Consider the following 24,974-nt stretch of genomic DNA (forward strand, 5'->3'; position numbering starts at 1 on the left):
CTTTTCATGTTTTATTTTCAGTGAGAGTATTCTTAGGATTTCATAATCTTCCCTATTGAAACAGCAGTGCCTGAGAGGCAATCAAGAACCTATACCTCTTCACGAGCAGAAAAAAGTTACGCATAACAAAGGTTAAGGACAACTTTTTATTGCTTACCAGAGGCTTTTATCATCAGTACATGGTTCTGACTGCAATACCTTTGGATTGCACAGGGAGCTCAGGATTCAGAAGTCATCAAGAGAAATTTGGGGGTGGGGGTGGGGGGCGAGAGGCTTTTATCAAGAATATCCTAATAGCTTAGCTTAACATAAAACTTGGGTACTGAATTCAGTTATTACATGTTACAGACTCAAATCATAGTACTGCCCCAACATCTAGACAGTCTCCTACTGATTATAAATGAGTGAAAATTCTTATGTTACAAAATTTAATTTTAGTTGTTACATGTTTCTTTGGTGAGCACCTGGATATATATTAACTTTATCACAAATTCTTTTATACAAATGTCAAAAATGCTTTCAACAAATCTAAGAGATTCCTAATTACATGCCACTAAGTTTCACCTTAAAATAAACAAAAATGACAACAGTAATTTTGTCTCTAAACTCTAGAGATCAATATGAGACAAACATGAAAAATCAATGTAACATGGGTCCTTTTTCTATTTTACCACCTCTGATTCATATGGGGCAATTTCAAAGTACCCTTTTCAGACCAATTTGAATTTGAATAATGGATTAAACATAGCTGTCACGCTGAAATAATCTGTTCACTAAATTGCTAAAAAATCATTTTGGGGGTCTCCTATTCAGTGGAGTTCAGGGTATAGATCAACATGCATAAAATTCATTAAGTATTCAATGAAGGAACAAGCAAAAGCGAGAGGAAAATTAAATCAGGATGCTGGGGACAAGTTTGCTAGCTATAAATTTTGGAACTTTTCTTAACATTAAATGTGAATTTATGGGGGTAAGTAACATTTTAGTGGAGAAAACTGTAACTGACAAACACTACAAATAAATTTTTTGCCTTTTTTTCTTTTTTTTTTTTTTAGTTTTTGGGTCTTTTGAAAATTTTATACTTTTTTTGGTCTTTTAAGTGCTTAAATAATGTTGAATTATAATTAGCCGCACAAGTAAACAAGTTTTTTTTTCTGGCTCACTTCAATTTAGCCTGTTAAGGTTTATATCCTTTTATAGCCTCTTTACTGGTTTTACATGGTCCCATTCCCAGAGTAGACTACCTTAGTTTGCACTTGAAGGTAACACTTGTTGAAACTACATGACAGAAACAGGTTGCAGAGGTGGGCAAGGGGAACCATGTCCCTCTTGCCTTGATAAATCAGTGCCACACACAGAACCCACGTTTTCTGAAGCACTATCTTCATTATAGAGCCGCTTGATTCCATCATAGAAATCATCCACTTCCATTTCCTCTACTTTGCGTTTAGCAGAGGTATGTTTGCACCCACTGGCAGCTGGGAGATGATGGCAGAAGGCTGCTGTACTTCTGACTGGCACTTCTGGTTTGCTGTTGTCCTTGGAGAAGTCTGGGCCTGGGACAGAGGAGGGATGTAATCTGAACACTCCTTTGTCACAGGTCACCAGGGTGTGCTTGAGGGGATGGTAGACATAAACGGAATTTAGAGGCAGAGAAGACTGCAGAGTAGAAAGGTGATGTGCCACAAACTCCCGACAGTGGATCAACTGGGAGCTATCCATCTGGATTAAAAAGAAAAACACAAGAAACTTCACATTTAATTAATGTTGGCTTCTTTGTCATCTTTTCCTCCCTGGGCCCCCTAAAACTCTGTCCCCTCAGCCTTCTTTTCTCTCCCCACATCTTCTACCTCAAGCATCTATTTCTCTAGTCTACTTATCATCTTCTTAGGACTTGCATCCAAATCTGTATTTCTAATATAAATCTCTTTGGTGGAACTTGAATTCCATATTTGCTGGGCATCTCCAAAACAGTAGAAACTCCTCTCTATCAAGTTTACTACATGCCCCAGGGATGCAGAACTAGCTGAGCCATGCCAAAAATAGTGCGGGTGAGGGGAGCACAGAGAAGAGGGCACAGGGCTTCACAAAGTTCTTTAAGGCAACTGATACCCTAGCCAATACTTTTAAGAAACCTATTGGGAAGTGGAGAAAAGGCTACAGTATAGAAATTATTTCTAAAAAATAAGTACCTGGTTTAATGAACTATTAACTGAAAATACTTAGCAGCCTAGAAATGTAAAAGCACCACAAATATTTGACTGGCTTGGTCAAATTCATAATAAATCGTTTAAAAAACATGTATTTAAGGAAGACTGTTTATGTCACTATAAGTAAACAAGGTGTTATAACCCCATTTCCACCCAAGTTCCAAGAAAGTCCTTTGTCCAAAATAACAGGAAAACAAATTGTTTCTAGCCTAGGACAACCTCAATGTGTTGCAAGAACATGAAATAATTTGACCCTAGTTGAGATCCATAGAGGAAACATAACAAACACATCTACTTGACATTACCACAACTGCAGACACTAGACAAGTCCCCTAATGGATCACTGTTAAAAGGATTTAAAATGAACTCGTTCTAATTAGAGGATATCAACAGAATATTTGTTATTTTTCATCACTAACTTCCCATATCTGGATATGGTAACCATTTCTATAATCCCCTGCTAGAAAAGCAATCAAACAAACGTGTAATATAGTTTATCAAGAGAGGTGAGCTAATGTTTTTCAAGGCAGATTCAAATAGGGTATGATAGGAAGGGGAGAAGAGCATGACATTAGTGATAGGTACAGATGGATCCAGGTTCAGTGGGTAGCATGAGGCACTGAAAGAACTTGCTAGAATAACATGACTTTAGGTACCTGCAGGAAGAACCAGGAGACTATGGTGGAGAGTCTGCTTCTTTAACGCCCTAGTTTTAAAATATACAAAAGGAAATATCTACTACCTGACCAGAGACAAGGAGACAACTACAGTAATCTAAGTAGAGTAATACCCTGGGAACATCAGAAAGAAGAGGACATGAGAATTCTCACAGACATAAAGTAATGGGAGAAGAATGGGTAACAAGAGAAAGGTTTAGCCATCCTAGAATGGTGACCAACAGGTAGCTTGAGAGCTCAAAGGGTGGTTGGAAGGGACAGGGGTGGGGTGGGGGTGGGGTTAGGAAGGTGGAGAGGAGGCTTGCCTTTCAAACCAGAAAACACTCACTGTACTTTGTTTCAAGTCCAGATAGGACATGGGCAGAGTCTGTGAGAGTGGCCAGCACACAGTACAAGATATCTGTGATGAATCACTGGCAGTCCTTTCTTCAAACCAAGACAGTGAGAAACATGTCAGAAGTAATTCTGGCATGATCTCACCTGTTCTGATGCAAGAATTTCTCATACTAGAAATCTAAGAGGAATATATGATAGTACTATGGCCTCATCACAAAGATATTAAACATGGTGTTCCTACCTGAACACAGGTAAATGTAGCAAAGCCAAACAGAGCTCTGCAGAACCAGGAGGGATCCATGTTTGGGCCACAGGGGTTGGCCACCATTCCAAAAAGATTGTAGAGTAACACTACTAGACCAAGTCCCAAAGTCTCTACTAAGTTTTGTGCTTTATTTGTTAATGATCTTCCCCATTAGAGCTTGAATACTACATGGGCTTTTACTGTAAAAAATCACTGTATCTATATGTGTGTATAAGAGAGAATGGATAATGGTTTTCAAACTACATCCAAACAGTTTGGGGAAGAGAAGAGGTCACATTGAGTAGGGCTATGCACCCTGATAATTCTCTGCCTCAAACACATAAAGTATAACTCCATTTTCCTACTTTGTATTCTGGGATTGTGTGCACAAGATTTTGCTTAGGGTTAAAAAGGGCTCCACCTTTAAAAGAAAATCTTAAAATCACTGGACTAGATTCCCCATAGGTTTGTGTGGGATGGAAAAGCACTGGATCTTTTCAATCTTCCTTACCACTAAGTAGACCTGTGTGGCTCCAAGGAAGTTTCACATTCCCTAGACTAGAACTATATAAAATAAAGGAGTTGCACAAAATTGTTTCTAAGATCATGTCAAATTCTAAGTTTGTTTCAGTTAAGGGGGAAACGTTTCAGTGAACATTTTTTCTTTTAGGACCAGAAGCCATGTGAAAGAGAATTCAGTAAAGAACAAGCTCGTAAAGTTTCAGAAATACATATACTACTTACAACATTCTTATTATTTATGCTTCAAAGCCAGTCCTTTCTCTGTGACGGTAACATTTTATATTACAAATTTTCTCTGTATCAGCTTGGGAATAGGAACAGAGACCAATTCAGGAGGCATTTAAAGATATGTCATTTTTCCAATAAAAAAGAATAAAAACTGTAAAGCAGGAGGTTCTCTATTAATGCCCCTTCCACTACTTCCACAGTCTAATGTAAATGATTAATACTGAACACTTCACTCATTTTCCAACACTCTAAGTAAGCCAAACAAATTTTCTGTACCACACCATGTATTTACATGGTGGTTTATGATAGTTTCCAAAAATTCTCACTAAATAGCAACTATCTCCTAGGAATTATTCATTTGCATTACAGCACTTACGGCAATGCAAAGAAATACTTCTCTAAATTATTTTAATCTAAGATATGCTATTAAAATAATGTATCTGCCTTATAAAGAAGCCTGTGTTACAAGACATAAATAGAGCTAACATACTGGTCTGATTATCATCCTTTTTAAGAAAAAAACTCTCAGTCTTTCTCTGCTAACAAATCAGGGTCTGAAATTCTCAGAAGCTGATGGCAGCACTGAGGTACTTCTTAACTTTTACAGTTCCTATCTATAAGACCATCAACTATAACTATCTTACAAAATACCAAATTCAAGTAGTATTCTTCTGTTTCTTTTATAGTATTCTTTTATAAGTCTCATTAGTTGAGTAACTGCAGCTCTTTGATACCATTAGTTCTTCATATATTGCAAAATGTTTTTAAACTCAGAACTTAAAGTGTTTTCTCTAAATAAAACTCAACAGAACAATTCATAGCTAGCATGTAAAATAGGAATAACTAGAGCCATATAAAGACAAAGTCTTTTATGGACTCTTGGCAGATGAGTTAGGTCTGCATAGATACAAGATTTATCAGTTCTATTTGGTGATACATACAGAACCAATAAGGATTCTCTCAAAGTAGTTGCTAACATATAGTACCATTACCAATTTTCCTTTTGAATCAGAATTTTCTCCATGGAAGCCTTACATTTCACTGAAATGGTTGATCAAAATTTAAGTGAAGTAATTTAGGAGAAGGGTTGAAAAGAATCGAGAAAATATACTACCTAAGCTTTACAAGAGAAAAAAGACATGTAGCCAATGAATTTAAAGTATATAGTTCTTCACTTTTATCTACTCTTAAGAACAGTTTTCCACTACAAGACTGGAAATGACTCTACCTTAGTTTTATAACCATCTGTTAATTCTATGTATTCCAATAAAAGATAAGCTTAAAATGAACACTATTTAATTAGACTGGCACTTACCTGTGCTTTCTGAAGCAATTCAATTGTAAGAGAGAGCCAATCAGGAATAAGTTTCTCCATTTCCAAACTAACCATGGCCAGAGCAAGCATAGATCCTTTGAACTGCAAAAGTTGATTGCAGGCCATACACTTAAGTAGTTGCTTGGTAAGGGCCGCCAAATGTTGGGATGGGCTCAGTTTGGGCAAACTGAAGAGTAACTGAGGCCTAGTTGACACTGCAATGGCATGGAACTGAAAGTCACAAGAACATATTAGTTTTACTTAAATGTCTACGTAAATTATGTATAGAAATGATGTAACCCCTCTGGTATTACTCAATTTCTAAGTTTGTAATTTTTTCTTCAGTGATTTAACATATATCCTAATTTCTAATTTTTCGTTAGCTAATTTCAATAATTTTCTCTTTCCTAAAATAAGAACAAAACAAATGAGTGGGCAATCTACCTTTCAAGTTACCAAAATAGTACTATATATTCCAATAAGAAACTAAAAGCCTTCAGATATAATTACAATGTGAAGAAAATCCAATGGTGTAGCTGTGTGAAGATCCCAATTCAGCTTATCCAGAATAATTCTCTCCATTCTCAGAATTTCAGAGGAAGAACATCCACAGAAACTGTCTCTTGCCAATACCTTCAGTACTGGAATTCTCTATCCAAAGCACGGGAGAATGGGAGCAAGAGGAGAGAACAAAAAATCATTTTCAATTTTTGTTTTGACACAAAACAAGTTAATAAAAGCAAATTTTTCAAAAAAGAAACATAACTAATCTTTAAAGTTCTATTACCTCATCCTCCTCAACAGTCTTGGCAGCTAGGAAAAAACAGCTGATTGCAATACAACTCAAGTATTTTGGGTGAGCCTAAAATTTTGAAAAGGGAAAAAATAACTTCAAAAAGTGAAGAGTAAGTTAAAAAAAACAAACTAAATATGCAGGTGAGACAAGAAGGCACACAGGAGGAGTACTTGATGCCGAGATAAAAGAAGGCATCTCAACCCAGACTTTAGCAATTAGCAACATTATAATTAAGGGTTCTTTAACTCTCTTAAGACAGAAGTTCGAAACATAAAAAGGTAACTGGCTAGCTAAATTCCTCCATTCCATAATTCTTTAGCTTCTATTTTTTATACCTAAATAAACAGTACGGTACCCTCAGCACTGTATTCATAGTTTCCTCAGCTTACATATTCCTAGGCATACAAGTGACTACAATGGAATTTGCTTTGCTACTCTTTCATGCCCTACCATTAAATGAATGCTAACTTTCTGCTTCAAGGTCCCATTATAACCAATTTCACATAACATAAATATGTTAAACGATATATTTAACCAGAGGCAATATAAAACTTATGAATGTATTTTCATGCTACTGTTCAACAAAGTTGTTTTATGATAGTTCAGTTCATCTTGTTATATCACAAATGTATACCTAGAAAACCACATAATATGGATATTCAAAAAATAAGCAATGACAGAAAAATATGCAACATGCTTATACCTTACTATTGTGATTAACTGTTCACATCTAGTACACCAATGTATTAGAAGATAACTAAACATTCTGCCAATGGTACATGGTTTACATCAAAGGTAAGAGATCAAAAACCTCATAGTTACATTATGAATACTTATAGTAAAAGAAAATTACAGAATACAATTGGAAAGACTTCTGAAAATTCAAAGCAATAGCAGAAAACACCACTAATGGTGTCTTTTTTCTCCAGGAAGTCTCCCAATTCTTTCCACTTTATAGAATTCTTATTAATAGACCCTGTTTTAACATATAACCCTCAAACAAGAGGTTGGGTATGAGCATGTCTTAAAATATTTACCTTTACAGTAGCTAAAAACCTGTCCAAAAGACTGCTAGCCAGGGCAAACGTTTCTGGGTAAAGGTTGAATTGGTACTTGAGTTTGGCCAACCACTGAATCACTTCATCTCTCTGGGATGGGGAAACATTCTATAAGGCAAATATTTAAAAAAAAATAAAAGAGGACAAGTAACATTTCAAGAATGCTTAGAATTCTCATAAACAGTTAGTAAATGCTATTGAATATATGCTTATATGTTACAAAGTTCTTTTAAGGTTTTTCCAAATCAATCAACTTTTGATGAAGACAAAATTTTATGCATTGGGTATAGCATTCAATATGAATATACAAATTCTCTTATTCTTTTATTAAATCAAATCTCCACTATGTCATATCACCAAAAATCTACACACTTTAATGAAACTGAGGTGTTCAGGAAATATGACATTTTCAAGTCTAGGAAATACTGTTCAACTGACTAACTTTGGAGTTAAGTTTTGCCATTTCTTGAAAATAAGAAAATATAGTCAATTTATTTCTAAGTCAGCAAGTAGCAATTAAATCATCTTAGGAAATATAAATTGGACGATGATAACAGAATGATGGCCCCTTAAAAACAAAACTAAAATCAATAGGAATAAATGAAAGAAACGAAGGACAACAGATGAATTACACATTTAAGCATGATGAAAGAATATCGAAGGGGAAATTATTCTGAATTATATTACTATTTGGAAAGATTACTCCAAAACACATACAAACAACATTGTTGTTTTAACCTTACTACATATTCTTTTTTAGCAGCCGAGTATAGGCTTAATTTTTAGATGGTACATATTTTAAAGCAATAATAATTTAAGATACCTTTACTCTTGAGCTTTGCAGCCACCATTAAAAAAAAAACTAGTAATAATTTACCAATGCTAAATAAAACAGTTCCTTATGAGTACTTCTGCCCCATAAATGCAAAAAAATACATAAGAGACTCTGTGATTAGTGGAAAACAGTTTTGCAGCAAGTGGGCATTCCAGACATACAAAAGTTTAATCCAAACATTGTAGTTTTTAACACAAATATTTTTGATGGAAATCTTTTTAAAAGTATATTACTTAACTCATTACATTGACAGAATAGAGACCATAGCTTAAGCCTTTCTCCTGATTACTCAGGGTCAACTATGAAATTAACTCCTGTATCATACAGAGATACATTAAAGACCTATTAAAGCATGAAGGGGTGTATATCTTGACAACATGTCTCCTCAAACAGGTATTTTAGTTGGAATTTCTTCTCTTCTTCCTCTTGGATATCTCTAGCACTGTGAGGTTACATGTCTTGCTGCTCATGTAATATCTGTTACTGCATCTGCTAATTTCTCTTCTTCTTTTATTTCAACTCCTCTTTATTTCCTGTCATTTTTCAGCTTTGGCACCACAAAGTAAAGTGTTTCCTTGCGTTGTCCAAATCAACTAATCGTACTTATATAATTTTTACATACAGCTCCAAACTCAGTTATAACTGGTATTTTGGAGGTTAACTGCCCTATATCACCTCTGGTCAATTCCCTTTGTCAAAGACTGACCCTAGAATACTGCAAAAAAAAGGAGATAAATATGGTTTCAACCACTTACATTAGCATCCCTCCACTAAGCTGGTATTAAGACTATGAACAACAATCTGAAAACACCTGACAATCATGATATGTAGTTCAGTTCATATTAATAAAGTGCCTATTATGTGATAGGTCCTGGGAATGCAATGAAGAATGAGAAGCTCCCTATTTAAACTTCACACTTACAGTCCACAGTGAGGCAGGCAATCAGATAATGTTAATAAAATATGTATGGTAAACGTTCAAACAGAGGTATGCACAGGGGCCTAAGGGAGCACACTGGAAGGGCGCTTAGCCCAGAGTGGGAGTAGAGTGAAAGCTTCTTAGAGATACAGCAACTAACCTGAATCCTAAAGCTGAAGAGTGAGGAGGGGGATTGTGCAGCAAGGAAAAGATCACTGTTTTAAGCCTGTGAACTTTATTTTGAAGGTTATGATGTCAACCTCAAGGCAATAATACGTAGTTAAAGCTTCTAAGATTTGCAAATAAAATCAAGATGCGCAGAAGACTGTTAGAAACAGACACACTGAGAACTGAAAATCAATAAGAAGGAAGCAGCAGCTACATCCATCTATTTGGTACAAGACAGAGGTGAAGAGCTCACATTATAATATACTACATAACAACACTTTGTTCTTAATGTTATTTTTTAAGTGTTTAGGAAATAGTTAATCCAATTTCCATTTTATTCTGTTCAATAAGGCAGAGAAATATGAACTATTTTAGAAAATCTCTATAAATATATCAATTACTTATATAAAGCATCTTTGTCTATAGATATGGAATTGTAAAAGTTCATGTTTTAAGACAGCTCAATCCACCCTCAGCCTCAACACACAGCAAAGAAATATTTGAAAAAAAAATTGAAAAATAACAGTTGTGCTCAAAGAAAACAAGGTAAACAATTCCACAGATCAAAAAGAGAATGAAAACATAAGGCAGAATATTGAGCTGATGGAACTGTGGAATTGATGGGCTCTGGGTGCATACATCAGCAGGGGAGTTTATGTCCTGTAGAAATTACTATCCAAGATGATAGAGGAAACCAGAGCCAGTCTATTAAAACCAGGAGTTAGATTCTTCCTCACAAGAAGAGTCTGAAAAAAATGGCAACACTCTCTGGGGTTATGGCTTCTCTAGGAAGGTGAAAAGAGGCAGACACGGCCTTGAAGCTAGGACATAGGTCAAGTAGCCATTAGCATGGCCATTAGTTCTACAATATCCCATATTTTCAAGGAGCCCAGCAGTGCCACTTTAAGACCTTGTTCTAAATTAGGGGTCCCTATAAACCAAGTGAGGGTCCCTGGAAACCAAGTGAAGGCAGCCACAAAACTTCTAGATGGAAAGACATAAGCATTCAAGAGAAATTATATTCCTACTAAGATGAGACTAATATTCCTACTAAGATGAGACTATCTGAAATTTCAAAACAAGTAAGGAAAAGTAATGCTAGTAATGCTATTTTGAAACTGCGGAGGCCAGGAAAACACTGTAGAGCATCCATGGAAGAGCAGGAGGAAGGAGTAAATAAACTACAGTAAAGACAACTGCTCCCTCCACAGAGCAGTTACTGGTTTCCAGCACCCATCTTCTACACTCACAGCAAATGGCCTGGCTAGCTCACTGGTGACAAAAGGGACTGTTCTAGTTTGCTAATGCTGACAGAACGCAAAACACCAGAAAGGGATTGGCTTTTATAAAGGGGGCTTATTTGGTTACAAATAAAAGACAACCAAAAGTTAGTCTTAAGGCCATAAAGTGTCCAAGGTAATGAATGCATCAACAATCAGGTACCTTCACTGGAGAATGGCCAATGACATCCGGAAAACCTCTGTTAGCTGAGAAGGCATGTGGCTGGCGTCTGCTCCAAAGTTCTGGTTTCAAAATGGCTTTCTCCCAAGACATTCTTCTCTAGGCTACAGTTCCTCAAAAATGTCACTCTTAGTTGCTCTTGGGGTGTTTGTCCTCTCTTAGCTTCTCCGGAGCAAGAGTCTGCTTTCAATGGCCATCTTCAAACTGTCTCTCATCTGCAGCTACTCTCTCAAGCTTCTGTGCATTCTTCAAAGTGTCCCTCTTGCCTGTAGCAAGTTCACTCCTTCTGTCTGATCTTATATAGTGCTCCAATAAACTCATCAAGGTCCATGCTGAATGGGCAGCGCCACACCTCCACAGAAACTATCCAATCAGAGTCATCACCCACAGCTGGATGGGGCACATCTTCATGGAAACACTCAAAGAATTACAATCTAATCAACACTGATACATTTGCCCACACAAGATTACTTCAAAGAAAATGGCATGTTGGGGGATATAATATATTCAAACAAGCACAGGGACATAAAATCCTCTTCCCCAAGAACAGGGGTGGGAACGGCTGATTTGATCACTGATCGTGGCTTTGGATTAGCAACTTTGGATTGGCTGGGTGGTTCTAAGGCCACTGTTCCAGTCTGCCCTGGACAAAGGCAAGCAGTAACCAAAAAAAGAGCTGGGGGTGCTATACTAATATTGGACAAAATAGACTTTAAAGGCAAAAACCATTATAAAAGAGACAAAGAAGGAAACCACATATTAATAAAAGGGGAACTCCACCAAAAAGAAATAACAATCATAAATATTTATGCACCTAACATGCTGCCCCAAAATACATGATGTAAACACTACCAAAACTGAAAAAAGAAATAGATGTATCCACGATAATAGCTGGAGACTTCACTACACCACTCTCACCAATAGATACAACACCTAGATAGAGGAAAAGAGAACTTGAATATGATAAATGAACTAGACTTAACAGATATATACAGAACTCTGCATCCCAAAATAGCAGGATATACATCTTCTCAAGGGCTTATGGATCCATATCTCCAGGAGAGACCAAATGCTAGGTCACAAAACAACTCTCAATAAATTTAATTTTAAACTGACTGAAATTATACAAAGCACTTTCTCTGACCATAATGGAATGAAGCTAGAAATCAGTAACAGCTGGAGACCTGGAAAATTCACAAATAGATGGAAGTTAAATAACAGACTCTTAAACAATCACCGGGTCAAAAAAGAAACTGCAAGAAAAATCAGTAAGTATCTAGAGATGAATGAAAACAAAACACAACTTTAAATGCAAAAACTGCTATAAGAGACAAAGAAGGAAACTACATATTAATAAAAGGGGCACTCCACCAAGAAGAAAATGCAAAGGCAGTGCAGAGGGCAAAATTTATAGCCCTAAATGCGTACATTAAAAGAGACGAAAGACCTAAAATCAAAGACCTAACTGCAAGCCTGGAAGAACTAGAAGAACAGCAAACTAATCCCAAAGCAAGCAGAAGGAAAGAAATAACAAAGATAAGAGCAGAAATAAATGAAATTGAGAATAATAAAACAATGGAAAATCAACAAAACCAAAAGTTGGTTCTTTGAGAAGATGGATAAAATTGCCAAACCTTTAGAGAGACTGACGAAAAAAAAAAAAAAAAGATGCAAATAAATAAAAAAAAGGGGGGGGGCGGATATTACTACTGACCCCACAGAAATCCTAAAAAGGTAGTATGAACAACTGAATACCAACAAAGTAGACAACTTAGATGAAATGGAAAATTTCCTAGAAACACATAAACAACCTACATTGACTATCTTAAAAGAAATAGAAGACCTCAACAAAACAATCGCAAGTTAAGAGACTGAATCAGTCATCAAAAACCTACCAAAAAAGAAAAGTCCAGAACCAAATGGCTACACAGATGAATTCTACCAATCATTCCAAGAATTAATACCAATCCTGGTCAATCTTGTCCAAAAACTTAAGAGTACGGAACAAATTTTAACTCATTCTATGAAGCCAACATATCCCTGATACCAAAGTCATACAAAGATACTACAAGAAAATAAAATTACAGACCAGTTTCTCTAATTAATAGATATGTAAAAATCTTCAACAAAATACTTGCAAATCAAATCCAACAACACATTAAATGAATCAAGTAGGTTTTATTCAAGGTATGCAAGGGTGATTCAACACAAGAAAATCAATTAATGTAATACACCACATTAACAAACATTAACAAATCAAAGGGGGAAAACCACATGATAATCTTGATTGATGTAGAAAAGGCATTTGACAAAATCCAACATCCTTTGAGAAAGAAAATTCGGAAGACAAGAATAGAAGGAAACTTCCTCAACATGATAAAGGGCATACATGGAAAAACCCACTACTAACATCATACTCAATGGTGAAAGACAAAGCTTTCCTTCTAAGATATGGAAGACAAGAATGCCCGCTGTTACCACTGCTATTTAACATTGTGCTAGAAGTTCTAGCTACAGCAGTTAGGCAAGACAAAAAAATTAAAAGCATCCAAGTTGGAAAGGAAGAAGAAAACTTTCATTATTTGCAGATGACATGATCTTATATATAGACAGTCCCAAAAAATCTACAACAAAGCTCCTAGAGCTTATAAATTCAGCAGAGTGGTGGGGTACAAGATCCACATGCAAAAATCTGTAGTGTTTCTATATACTAGCAATTAGCAATCTGAGGAAGATATCAAGAAAAAAATTCCATTTAGAAAAACAACTAAAAGAATCAAATATCTAGGGATAAATTTAATCAGGGACATAAGGACTTGTATGCAGAAAACTACAAAACATTTCTAAAATAAATCAAAGAAGACCTAAATAAATGGAAGGACATTCATGTTCACGGATTAGAAGACTAAAAATTGTTAAGATGTGAAGTCTACTCAAACTGATTTACAGATTCAATGCAATCCCAATCAAAATTCCAACTCCTACTTTGCAAAAATGGAAAAGTCAATTATCAAATTTATTTGGAAGGGTAAGGAGCCCCAAATAGCCAAAACCGTCTTGAAAGAGAAGAATGAAGTTGGAGGACCCACACTTCCTGACTTCAAAGCATATTACAAAGCTCCAGTGGTCAAAACAGCATGGTACTGGCATAAAGAGAGATATATTGACCATTAGAATCAAACTGAGAGCTCAGAAATAGACCCTTATATCTATGGCTAATTGATAGCTGACAAGGCTGCCAAGTCCATTCAACTGTGACAGAACAGTATCTTCAACAAATGGTGATGGGAGAACAGCTATCCATAACCAAAAGAATTAAAAAGGACTCCTACTTCACACTTTATACAAAAAATGACTCAAAATGGATCAAAGACCAGGGCCATAAAACTCCTAGAAGAAAATATAGGGAAGCATTTTCAAAATCTTGTCGTAGGCAATGGTTTCTTAGACTTTATACTCAAAGCACAAGCAACAAAAGAAATAGATAAATGGGACCTCCTCAAAACTAAAAACTTTTGCATTTCAAAGGACTTTGTCAAGAAAGTGAAAAGGCAACCTGTTCAATGGGAGAAAATATTTGGAAACCACACATCCAATAAGGGTTTACTATCCAGAATATATAAAGAAAACCTACAACTAAACAATAAAAAGACAAAGAATCCAATTAAAAAATGGGCAAAAGATTTGAATAGACATTTTTCCAAAGAGGAAATACAAATGGCTAAAAAGCACATGGAAAGATACTAAACGTCATTAGCTGCTTGGGAACTGCAAATCAAAACCACAATGGGATACTGTTTCATAACTACCAGAATGGCCACTACTAGAAAAAAAAAAAAAAAACAAAAACAAAAAAAAACAGAAAACTACAAGTGTTAGAGAGAAAGTGGAAAAAATAGGAACACTCATTCACTGCTGGTGGGAATGTAAAATGGTACAGACACTGTGGAAGACTGTTTGGCAATTCCCCAGGAAACTACGTATAGAATTGCTATATGATCCAACAATCCTGCTACTAGGTATATACCTAGAAGAACTAAAAGTAGGGAGTCAAACAGACATTTGCACACCAATGCCCATAACAGTATTATTCACAATTGCCAAAAGATGGACACAACCCAAGTGTCCACCAACAGAAGAATGGACGAACAATATGTGGTATACACATACAATGGACTATTATGCAAGTGTAAAAAGAAATGAAATCCTGATGCATATGACAACATGGATGAACCTTGAGAACATTACGTGGAATGAAATAAGCCAGACACAAAGGGACAAATGCCTTATGCTCTCACTGTTATAAGCTAATTATAATAAGCAAGCTCACAGAATTAGAATTTAGAATATAGATTACCAGGGAATAGAATGGGGAGAGAGAATGGGGAGCTGGTGCTTAATTTGTACAGAATTTCTATTCTGGTTGATTGTAAATGTTTGGAAATGGATAGTGGTGATGGTAGCAATTACTGAGTGTAATTAACAGCACTGAGTTATGTTTCTGAATGTGTGTTCCTGGCTAACTGTATATCCAGAAATAAAGTAGAAAAGAAATAAAGAAGGCTTACTATTGTTAGTATTAGAATAAGGAGGAGAGAGGCGATAACCATCTTCCTAAAGCTGTAACTCAAAACAAAACCAGATTAACTCATCGTGTTTCAGAAAGAAACAGAGATACTTCTGAAATACAGAATAGAGTTTATCTTTTTCTTTTTTTCCATAGACTCCAGTTTGCTTTAATTATGTTTCTTCCTGAATACCATCCCTTTTTCAACTCTCTACATGGTTGACATTCATTTGCTTTCCCACATGCAAAAACATTTTTATATTTGTATATTTAGTAACAGTCATTGGCCACTCGTTTTTGCCAAGTTATACAGTCCCAGTCTTTATCATCTATCTTTACCTCTGGTGTACATACTTCTCCAGTGCAGTTGTCAAGATACTATTATACATGCCAGGGAAACACATATTTCTAGTAAAATTCATCTATCTACAAAGGAGAGAGAAATCATTACCTGATTTGTAGGCGTTTTGGGCACATTCACCTTCCACATCTGGGCTTCCCTAGAGATTGCCTTTTCCAACAGGAAAGACAATCTCTGGTTTTCCAAAGATCCTGGAAACTTCATGATATCCTTTGAAACTGCCTGCCACCCAGCTTAATACAGCTATCTATAAAATCAAATATGAACAATGCTATTTATTTAATTATAGAATAAGTATAGCATTTTATACACAGCATAAAAATATGTTGGTACTTATTAAGCAATTAATAAAGCAAAATAAGAATGTTATGAGGCAGTATAGGAGTTTATAGCTCTTTAAAATATATATTAAAATGTTACTATAATAATCAGTTATCTAAAATATTCTTCCTTTAAATCTGAAGCTCAGTTATGAAGAGAATAAAAACAAGGCCATATACTGATACAACCTTTGGACTCTGATCAAAACATGTAATTACTGTATCAAAGAAAAATGTTTAAGTCACTGTCTTTTAATACTAGGAATTCTTAGAAGTAGTTGTACCAAATATTCTTTTTAAAAGCTTAATCAGATAAGGACTACTAAAAGTTTTTTCATTAAAAAATAGTTAAATCAATTATATTAAATTCCACTCCTTTTCAACATGAAACCATCTAGAATTGCACTGTTCAATACAGTATTTGCTAGCTACACATGTTGCTATTTAAATTTGAAATAACTGAAATTAGATAAAGTTATAAACTCAATTCCCAAACTGCACTAACCCCCTTTCAAGTGCTCAATAGTCACATGTTTGGATACTGTACCAAACAGCTTGGCAAAGGAACATGTCTATCACTGCAGAAAGTTCTGTTGGGCAGCACTGATTCAGAATGTTTAACAGTAAGGTGACTGGTGTTAGAATATGAACAGCCAAATTGAAATCTCTTCTATCATGCTATACAATCCCAGATGAAATTTGGAATTATGGAAATGCTGAAATGTTTCATATGCTAATTCCAGTCATTAAAAAGAAAAAAAAAATTAAGTTCTGGGCTCTAAGAGCTGACAGCTCTGCATCCAAATCCTGGCTTCATCCCTCACTGACTACAAAACCTTGGGCAAATTACATAACCTCTGAACTGCAGTTTCCTCATCTCTGAGATGGGGATTATCAAATTACATTATCTCAAGGATTGTTGTTAAGGACTACATGAGGTTCTTCATGTAAAAGTCTCAAAATATGGCCTGGGACATAGTAAGCACTCAACAAATGCAAAATATTACTGCTACACACAATGTATATAGAATTCATAATACAACTTCAGTCGTGTTCGGTTCTTAAATTAACTTTCGAAAAGATATTCACAAAGATAAACAATCAAACTTTAACTGATACTATCCCAATAGAATTCATTTTAAAGAATTTTTTTGCAAAAAAACTTTTTTTCCTCCATCATGCAGTCGCTGTGTGGTGCTAATCTCTAATTTCAACTGGGTATTCAGAGGTGCTCCATAACCAGTTATCTTCCATTTTCCACAATGGCTATATCAAACCTTGTCAGTTCTCTCACATATCTCCCTCACACTGTCACCAGCCCTTCAGCAGATGACCTCACCACATATTTCAGAGAAAAAAATTTCTTAAATTTCCTATAACCAATCTTATGCATTACCTTGAACCTATTACTATACCTTCCTTCTTGCCTATTGCATTAGAAGAGATGCTTCTTCATTTCAAAGTTGCCCTTTCCCCGCCCTCTGTATCCTATCACTTTCTGCGTTTTTTCAGGGAACTTTTTCTACTGACCATCCATATCCCTCTCCACCCCAGTCCCTCCTGCTTCTTCATCATCAACCTCTCCCTCTCGCTCCTTTCACAACCTGCTAAGGCCTTACTCATCTTTAAAATCTTGAAATTTCCAGTTAAGAACGTCAACATATACACTCACGTCCCCTTCCTCTGTGTTAGGTAAAAGAATAAAAAGGAATAACCCCACCAAGACCCTCTCTCTCCACCCCATCCCTAAAATAAAGAAAGGAGAAAACAGCAGATGAGCAATGCTGACAAGACCTTGGAAGCCAGAAAGAGAAAAGACAAGAGTAGCTGACCTCGATGACCAGAGAAATATGAAGGGAAATGCCTGTAAGTTGGAAAACTAACAATAATCAAGTCTATTTACAACATATAATTCTATAAAAGCATGGGAATTGAAGGCAGCAGGCATCTCAGAAAGCAGGTTGGACTAAAAAATAGCAGTATTCATTAATCTTTATAATTCCTGGCAGAAGAATGGATGCTTACTCTCTGAAAAGACTGAACAGAGGCTCTGATCAGAAGATGAGGCTATAATGAAAACAGAGTATTAAGTGAAATTCTACATACTAAATTGATTCCTGGCTCACCTCCTAGAATGCTAGACTTCAAATATATTATCCTTGTGCACAAACCTTCCTGACCATCACCATTCTCATCCCATCAGGAGATTGCAAGAAAACTGAGTAGTCCAAAACCTAGAAATATTGACATTTTGAAGTCCCAAATGAAAAGGCCAGGTCCCTGTGCATCTACTGCAACATGGAATCTAGGCCCCCCGAGCTTCCAACTAGCATTTAAATGCTTCAATCTTAAACTGTCTGGCCAGACAACGGTCATCAGATATTTGAAGACAGCCTGCAGCATGAAAAATAATGATAAAAACAAGCATAAAAACAAAACTTGGTGGAAAAGGAATTACTTCAGGTATCAGAAGAAAATGTGTTTAAAAAAAAAAAAAAAAAAAAAACCCGAGAGAAAGAAAATATCATGTCCATGTCCATGATCTTGCACATCACATACAGGAAAACATAAATCTTTAAAAAAAGAACATTCCAAGAAAAAAAAAAAACTCCTGGAAAATAAAAAGTCATTAAAAGAAGATACAAGGAAATGCCCATGAAGGTAGAACAAAAAGACTAATAAATGGAAAAATAAGAAAGAAAAGTCAGAAAATTATACTGGAAGAAAAATATCATAGCAAAAAGAAATAATACATATATTTAAGGGCCCATGTCAAAGGTAATTTCATCCAGAACTTTTGATTCTCTAATCAGATGTAATTTCTCTCTCTTCCCACAATCTCGCCTACTAAATTATAAATTCCTTTGAGGGCACTATCAGTATCATTTTTTTATCACTCACTCTACCAATGGTTCCAGTTTCAAACACTGGGGCCCAAAACAGAACAAAATAAAATGAAAACACCAAGTCTAATATCTCTTTTAGAAACTTCAAATATTTGAAGGCTGCTATTGGGCTCAACAATTTATCTTTTCCCTATTTCATTCAATAGTCCCTCACATGACAGATTTTTGTTCTTCTAAATTAGCATCAGTTTAACTATTAATGCAGTCTAAAATCATCAGTTATTTTTTGAAGGCCATTCCACACTATCAATTCAGACTGAGTTTATGGTCAACTAAAACTCTTAAGACTTTCTCGGGTACAGTTACGCCAAACTCACCTCCACCTGCCCCACGCCACTGTGAGTGGGTTTTGTTTGTTTGCTTGTTTGTTTTTTTGTACTTCTTCGTTTGGAACCTTTACTTTTTCTTTAAAAAAATAAAGTCTTGTTAGATTCAATCCACTGTTGTATTCTGCTGAGATTCCAATTTTGTCACCTTGGTACCTTTTTCAGGTCCTCTAAAATCAGATGAGCAGGCTCACTATAATTTCATCTAAAGCAGAGGTAAATATTAATCCTAGAAACAGAGTATAAACTGGATGACCATCCGTCAAGAGACACTTAGAAGACACATCTATATTGGTTGGAGGCTGGACTTCATGGCTTCTAAGGTTTCTTTCAAATCTGACTTTAGTCTATAATTTATGAGCTCTCGTCAAAACCCTCAAAATTATTTAACTAATTCTTTATTCCATTAGTTATAGACAACAGGTGGCTCACCAGGATCCACTAGCCTTCTCAACACATCCCAATAGCCAGCTGTCCTTGGTGGCTACTTTTCCCTTTCAAGGTTTCCCTTGAAGATTATTTTTACAAAAGATAGGTAAGGAACAGTGAGGGACATATGGGATCATGCAAAGAGGAATAAAACCAGGTTTAAGAGATTACAGTGCTCTAGCCATCTATACTTCAAGTCCTCAGTAAGACTTTCACATATTTAGATGCTATAACTTCTTTAAAACAAAGGAACCTGGGTCAAAAAAAAAAATCAAAGGGACATTTGAAGACACTTTTGAGATGATTGAAAATGAAGACACAACATACCTAAACTCATGGGGATGCAGCTAAAGCAGCGCTCAGAGGGAAATTTATAGCCGTACATGACTATTATCAAAGGATCTTAAATCAATAACCTAACCCTCTACTGTAAAACCTTGGAAAAAGAGTAAACCAAGCCTAAAGCAAACAGAACAAAGGAAATAATAAAGATTAAAGCAGAAATTAACGAAGTAGAGAACAGAAAAACAAAAAAGAAAATCAGTGAAACCAAGTTGGTTCTTTGAAAAGACCAACAAAATCAACAAACCTTTAGCAAGATTGACCAAGGAACAAAGAGAACATTCAAATTACTAAAATCAGAAATGAAAGAGGGGACATTACTGCATAGAAAAGATTAGAAAGGAATACTATGAACAATCAGTGTGCCAATAAAATAGACAACTTAAATGAAATAGGCACATTCCTGGAAAGACGCAAACTACTGAAACTGATAGAAAGAAAGAAAGAGAGAGAGAGAGAGTGAGAGAGAGAGAGAAAGCAAAAGAGAGAAAAGAAAGAAAACAAAAGAAAAGCTAAAGAAATCTAAAACAAGAGATTGAATTAGCAATCAAAAATTACTCCCAAAGACAAGCCTGGTCCCAGATGGTTTCATTGATTAATTCTATCAAAACGTTTAAAAAAGAATCAATACCAATTGTTCACAAATTCTTCCAAAAAACAGACCAGGAGAAACATTTCCTAACCCATTCTGAGGCCAATATTACCTTTATACCAGAACCAGACAGAAATTCTAAGAAAAGAAAACTACAGACCAATCTCTTATGAATATAGATGCAAATATCCCCAACAAAATCCTAGCAACCCGAATCCAGCAACATACAGAAAGGATTATATACCATGACCAAGCGAGATTTATTACAGGAATCCAAGGTTGGTTTAACAATCAATGTAACACACTATACAAATAGAATAAAACAAAATTCTTTTGCCACTCTACAGAAATGTAACCAAAAGGGGGAAAGTTGAAATTCCCTTTTAAAACCTTTCTGAAATGAAATATAAATAATGCAAGTAAAAGACAAAGGGATGGGGGTGGGAGATTCCTGTGGGCATATTCCAGATTAAATGAAGCTAAAGAAAAACAAAAGTGCAATATCTGAGCCTAAACTGGATCCTAAAGGAGCATAAATGCTATAAAATAAGTCATTATTGAGTAAACTGACAAAATTGGAATATAAACTGTAGATTAGATAAAAATAAATGTATCAATGTTAAATTTATTAAAGTTGACAAATCACCGTGATTCTGTAAGAAGATCTCTCTATCCTTGTGAACATGCACTGAAAAATTAGGAGTAAATGGCTATAATTTATTTAACATATACATTATGGGGGGGTGAAGAAAACAAAAGAAACGGGGTAAAATGTTAGCAATAGGTGAATATGAGTAAAAGATTTCTGTAAGTTTCAAATTATTTACAAATAAAGTTAAATTTTTTAAAAAGCAAAATAAAAAATTTAGAGACACTTATATTATCATCGTATTTTAAAAATTTTTTACAAGACTCTTGTAAGAGATAATATGGTACAGTGGAGAAGGCACTGGTTTGAGAATTTTACTTCTTTTACTGACAGTGCACAAGCCTGTTTCCTAATGTGTAAAGTAGATTACTAGAATTAGATCAATAATAAATCCTGTTAAAGAATAAAACACAATCACTAAAAACACTAACAATTTTACTGTTTTAAATAAAAGAGCTTTATGGTGGTTTTATCTTGTTATTTTATGCCTCTTGGTCATATTCAGAATTTTGAATGCTTGGATAGAAAAGTCTCAATGAACAATGATTGTATTCTGCTTGGCACTTCTAAGATTATGATAGTTTTACATCTCTCCTCCCATTCTTTCCATTTCTTCTTTTCCATGCTTATCAAATAGCTTAAAGTCTCAGTTAATTGTTTATAAAATTGTTATCATACAGCATAAACTCTATTATACTTACATACAGGGACTCCTGCTCTTCTGAGGAAAAGTGCCACACAGTGCTAAGTATACAACAGGAATTCAATAATTTTTTTTAATATGGAATTATAATATGCCAACTCCATTAATACCCTTGTGGTGGTGCTGACTTCTAGCTCTTAGTCCTTTTCTGAAAAGGGGGATTTATTAATACGACCATACAAGAACCTCATGTTCTACCATTCCCTCCTTGACTTTATGCTCCAGCAATAATGAACTACCAGTACTTCCAACTCCAAAAAGAGAATGCTCTTTCCCAATCTCTAGTCCTTTCCACACAGTTCTTTCAGCATAGAACAGTTCTTTCAGCTCACACCCTCCTTCCTACAAAGGTGCCATTCCTATCACTGTGTGTGAATAGCATTCCCTGCAGTTGTGTAGTTTTGCCCAGCTATCCTACACATACACATAGACGTAATTCCATTTTTGCACTTAATTGCTCCATGATAACTGATTATTTGCAGACCTGTCTCTTCTATTAACCATGAGTTCCCTGATGGCAAACGATCTCCAGAGTCCAACACTAGGCCTAATAAATAATAATAGCTTACACTCATTAAGTTCTTTACAAGTAAAAGCAGCAAGTGCTTATTAGGCCAAGTATTGTTCAAAATGTTATGCCTTAACTCATTTAATCCTCACACAATCCTATGATGTTCGTATATAATTAACCCCATTTTACAGATGAAACATGCACAGTAAGGTTAATACTCTTCATTTTTAAAGCACTACACAATCAGAATAAGACATGTACACATACTCTAACTTCCAGTCTTGACGAAGACACATTCTAGAGATCCATTCTAACCTACTAGAATATCACACTGTCACATGAAACACAACATCTCTAACTTGTAAATCATCTCTATTGGGTCTTTCCAAAACAGGGTGATTCTCTAACAGTCTGCCCTTCATTCGTATTTAAGAAACCAATTATCCTAGTAAACGGGCCCAAAATCTCTTACCTTCGGGCCCCCATAGCCATCGAAGTCCTGTCCATTATTTCTTAATCTATTTGTCCAGTCCTCTCTACTTCCTCTGCCATAACTGATCTGGGCAAAGTTAAAAGCACAAAAAACTACCTTTAATCTTTCAACAAATTCATTTTCAGGACCATACAGCACACAGGCAGACAGACCAGAGTTTGAAGTCTGGCCACCATGTTCTAGTCTGTGTTAAATAGGGGCCTAGTAGTTTTTTTCAACTGTAAAATGAGATCCTACTACCTGCCCCAACAAGTCGTTGGGAGGATTAAACTTGTAAACCACTCAGAACAGTGCCTGGCAGACAGTACGCCTCAACAAGTATTATTATTAACATAAAGTTATGCTCTGCTGCTCAAACGTTGGGTGGTTCCCTACTAACAGAATAAAATTTAGTAGTTTACTTTGACATTCAAAGACCTTCAAAGTATGACGCCTTTCACTATATTCTCATCTCCTGCCAAAATAATATGCAATATAAAATTCCTACCTCGGTAGAAGCCCCGTTGATCTCTTTTCGAAATTTCGTTATTTTTATGTGCCCTTCAGGATGCAACTAAAATCCCACCTCCTCTATACTTTCCCCTCCCCCCAAATCCCGCAGCACTGGCGTTTCGCCCCATTCATTTAGCATTCACTGCGCTTTGCAAAGTTATCTTCCCTTAGCTCCCGCAGGACCGTCAGTCTCACAGTGGGGGTGTCCCCTTGTGTGTTATTAAAGGTTCGCGGTGCCTAGAACACGCACTACACAATACGTAATTTATTGTTGCTACAAAAAAAGTTACTCGCTGACAGAAAAATTGGCTTAAAGGGAACACGGCAGAACGGTTTTGAGCAGGTACCGAGCTGTTTTGGTACGGGAGGGGACAAGGTGGGGGGTTCCGAAGGTTTCCTTTGGAGGGGAGACCCTCGTATCAGGTGCGTGCGTGCGAGCCCAGGGACTTCCCTTCGGACCTCTCATGGGAGGGGATAAGGGGGTGGGGGGGAACCGCAGGGGAGGCGCGCGCGGGCGCGGGATGCGGAATCGCGTCGAGCCCCCGCCCCTCACCTTCTCCTCCTCTTCCTCCTCCTCCTCCCCGGCAGAGCTGTAGGCCTCACAGTGGTGACGCGAGGTCATCCGCGGGCCCGTTACCACTTCATTTTCCTCAGCGCGCGGCGGCGGGGCGCGCGGGACGAGGACCCGGCCAACTGAGGAGGAAGAAGAGGGGGAACCGGGAGGGGGGACGCGGGCCCTGGGGCTCAAGCAGAACGAACGGCTGGGGCCGGTGGGTCGATCAGCGAATTAGTTCCATGATGATCCTAGACCTGAGGCCGCCACCGCCGGTCCCACTCCTCCAAGCGCCGCCGCTTGTGCCCGGGTGGGAAGGGGGCTCCCTCTCGCCATAGGGCGGCGGGGGCCGGGGAGAGGCGGGAGGGGAAACTGGCTCTGCCCCTGCCCGGAGAAAGAGCCTCCGAGAGGAAATGGTGAAAAGGGGGAAGGGGAAAAAAGGAAAAAAAAAAAAAAAAATAGGAAGGGGAGGGGGGGGAATAAGAAAAAGCGAGACAGAAGCGCTGCCGCGTCCGCTCGCAGGGAAGGCTGGGGAAGGAGGGGAGAGAAAAAAGTGCCGGCTGCCTCGGCTCCGCCTTCGCGGACTGATTCCAAGCTCTCACACGCTTTGTAAACAACGGTGCCTTGGTCTCTTCCGCTCCCCGTTTATCCCCGACGCCGCCTTTCCAGTTCAACAAATGTACAGGGAGGCCCCAGGAAACCAATTAGGCTGTTGGAAATGGGCTGAGGAAGTCATTGGCACTGGGTTGGAACCGGGACTATGTTTTCTGTGGGCAAAAAGACAAGGCTGTAAGGACTTATTTTCCTTGGAGGAGCGAAAGGATTATTCATTCTCTTTACGGTGACGTAAGAGTCCGTCTCCGCTGGCTGGAAGAGGCGTGTGGGGGTTGGAGAGTACGCTGCGCAGGCGCACTGATAAGAACGTCGCCGTCCTGATGGTTCTTCAGGTAGTCGTTTGGCA

At 36.9% G+C, this 24,974-nt stretch overlaps 2 protein-coding genes across 3 annotated transcripts in view; one reads left to right on the plus strand and one right to left on the minus strand.

The window, feature by feature from the left end:
• The window catches only part of SEPTIN11 (septin 11), a 222,213-nt gene that overhangs the window by 127,809 nt on the left and 69,430 nt on the right, over positions 1-24,974 (plus strand). The gene's annotated exons all lie outside the window — the stretch shown is intronic.
• CCNI (cyclin I) lies at positions 133-24,440 on the minus strand. 2 transcript variants are annotated; one of them, XM_037830050.1, is made up of 7 exons: positions 24,014-24,438; positions 15,788-15,944; positions 7,366-7,494; positions 6,320-6,394; positions 6,043-6,183; positions 5,533-5,763; positions 133-1,722 (listed from the first exon to the last, which is right to left on the minus strand). In XM_037830050.1, exons 2-7 carry the CDS (start codon positions 15,899-15,901, stop codon positions 1,279-1,281), a joined length of 1,134 nt encoding a protein of 377 aa, XP_037685978.1. In that variant the 5' UTR covers positions 15,902-15,944; positions 24,014-24,438; the 3' UTR covers positions 133-1,278. The 2 variants fall into 2 exon arrangements, with proteins under 2 accessions (XP_037685978.1, XP_037685979.1); XM_037830051.1 differs by lacking the exon at positions 15,788-15,944 and having other exon boundaries at positions 24,014-24,440.

Source organism: Choloepus didactylus, chromosome 3 (genome assembly GCF_015220235.1).
Source record: "Choloepus didactylus isolate mChoDid1 chromosome 3, mChoDid1.pri, whole genome shotgun sequence".
NCBI lineage: Eukaryota > Metazoa > Chordata > Mammalia > Pilosa > Megalonychidae > Choloepus > Choloepus didactylus.

Coding starts and splice junctions, on each gene's coding strand:
- CCNI (XM_037830050.1), bottom strand. CDS start 15,901: ATGAAGTTTCCAGGATCTTTGGAAAACCAGAGATTGTCTTTCCTGTTG. Junction 6,184..6,319: donor AGACTGTTGAGGAGGATGAG/GTAATAGAACTT, acceptor TGCTTTGGATAG/AGAATTCCAGTACTGAAGGT. Junction 5,764..6,042: donor CATTGGATTTTCTTCACATT/GTAATTATATCT, acceptor TGTGACTTTCAG/TTCCATGCCATTGCAGTGTC.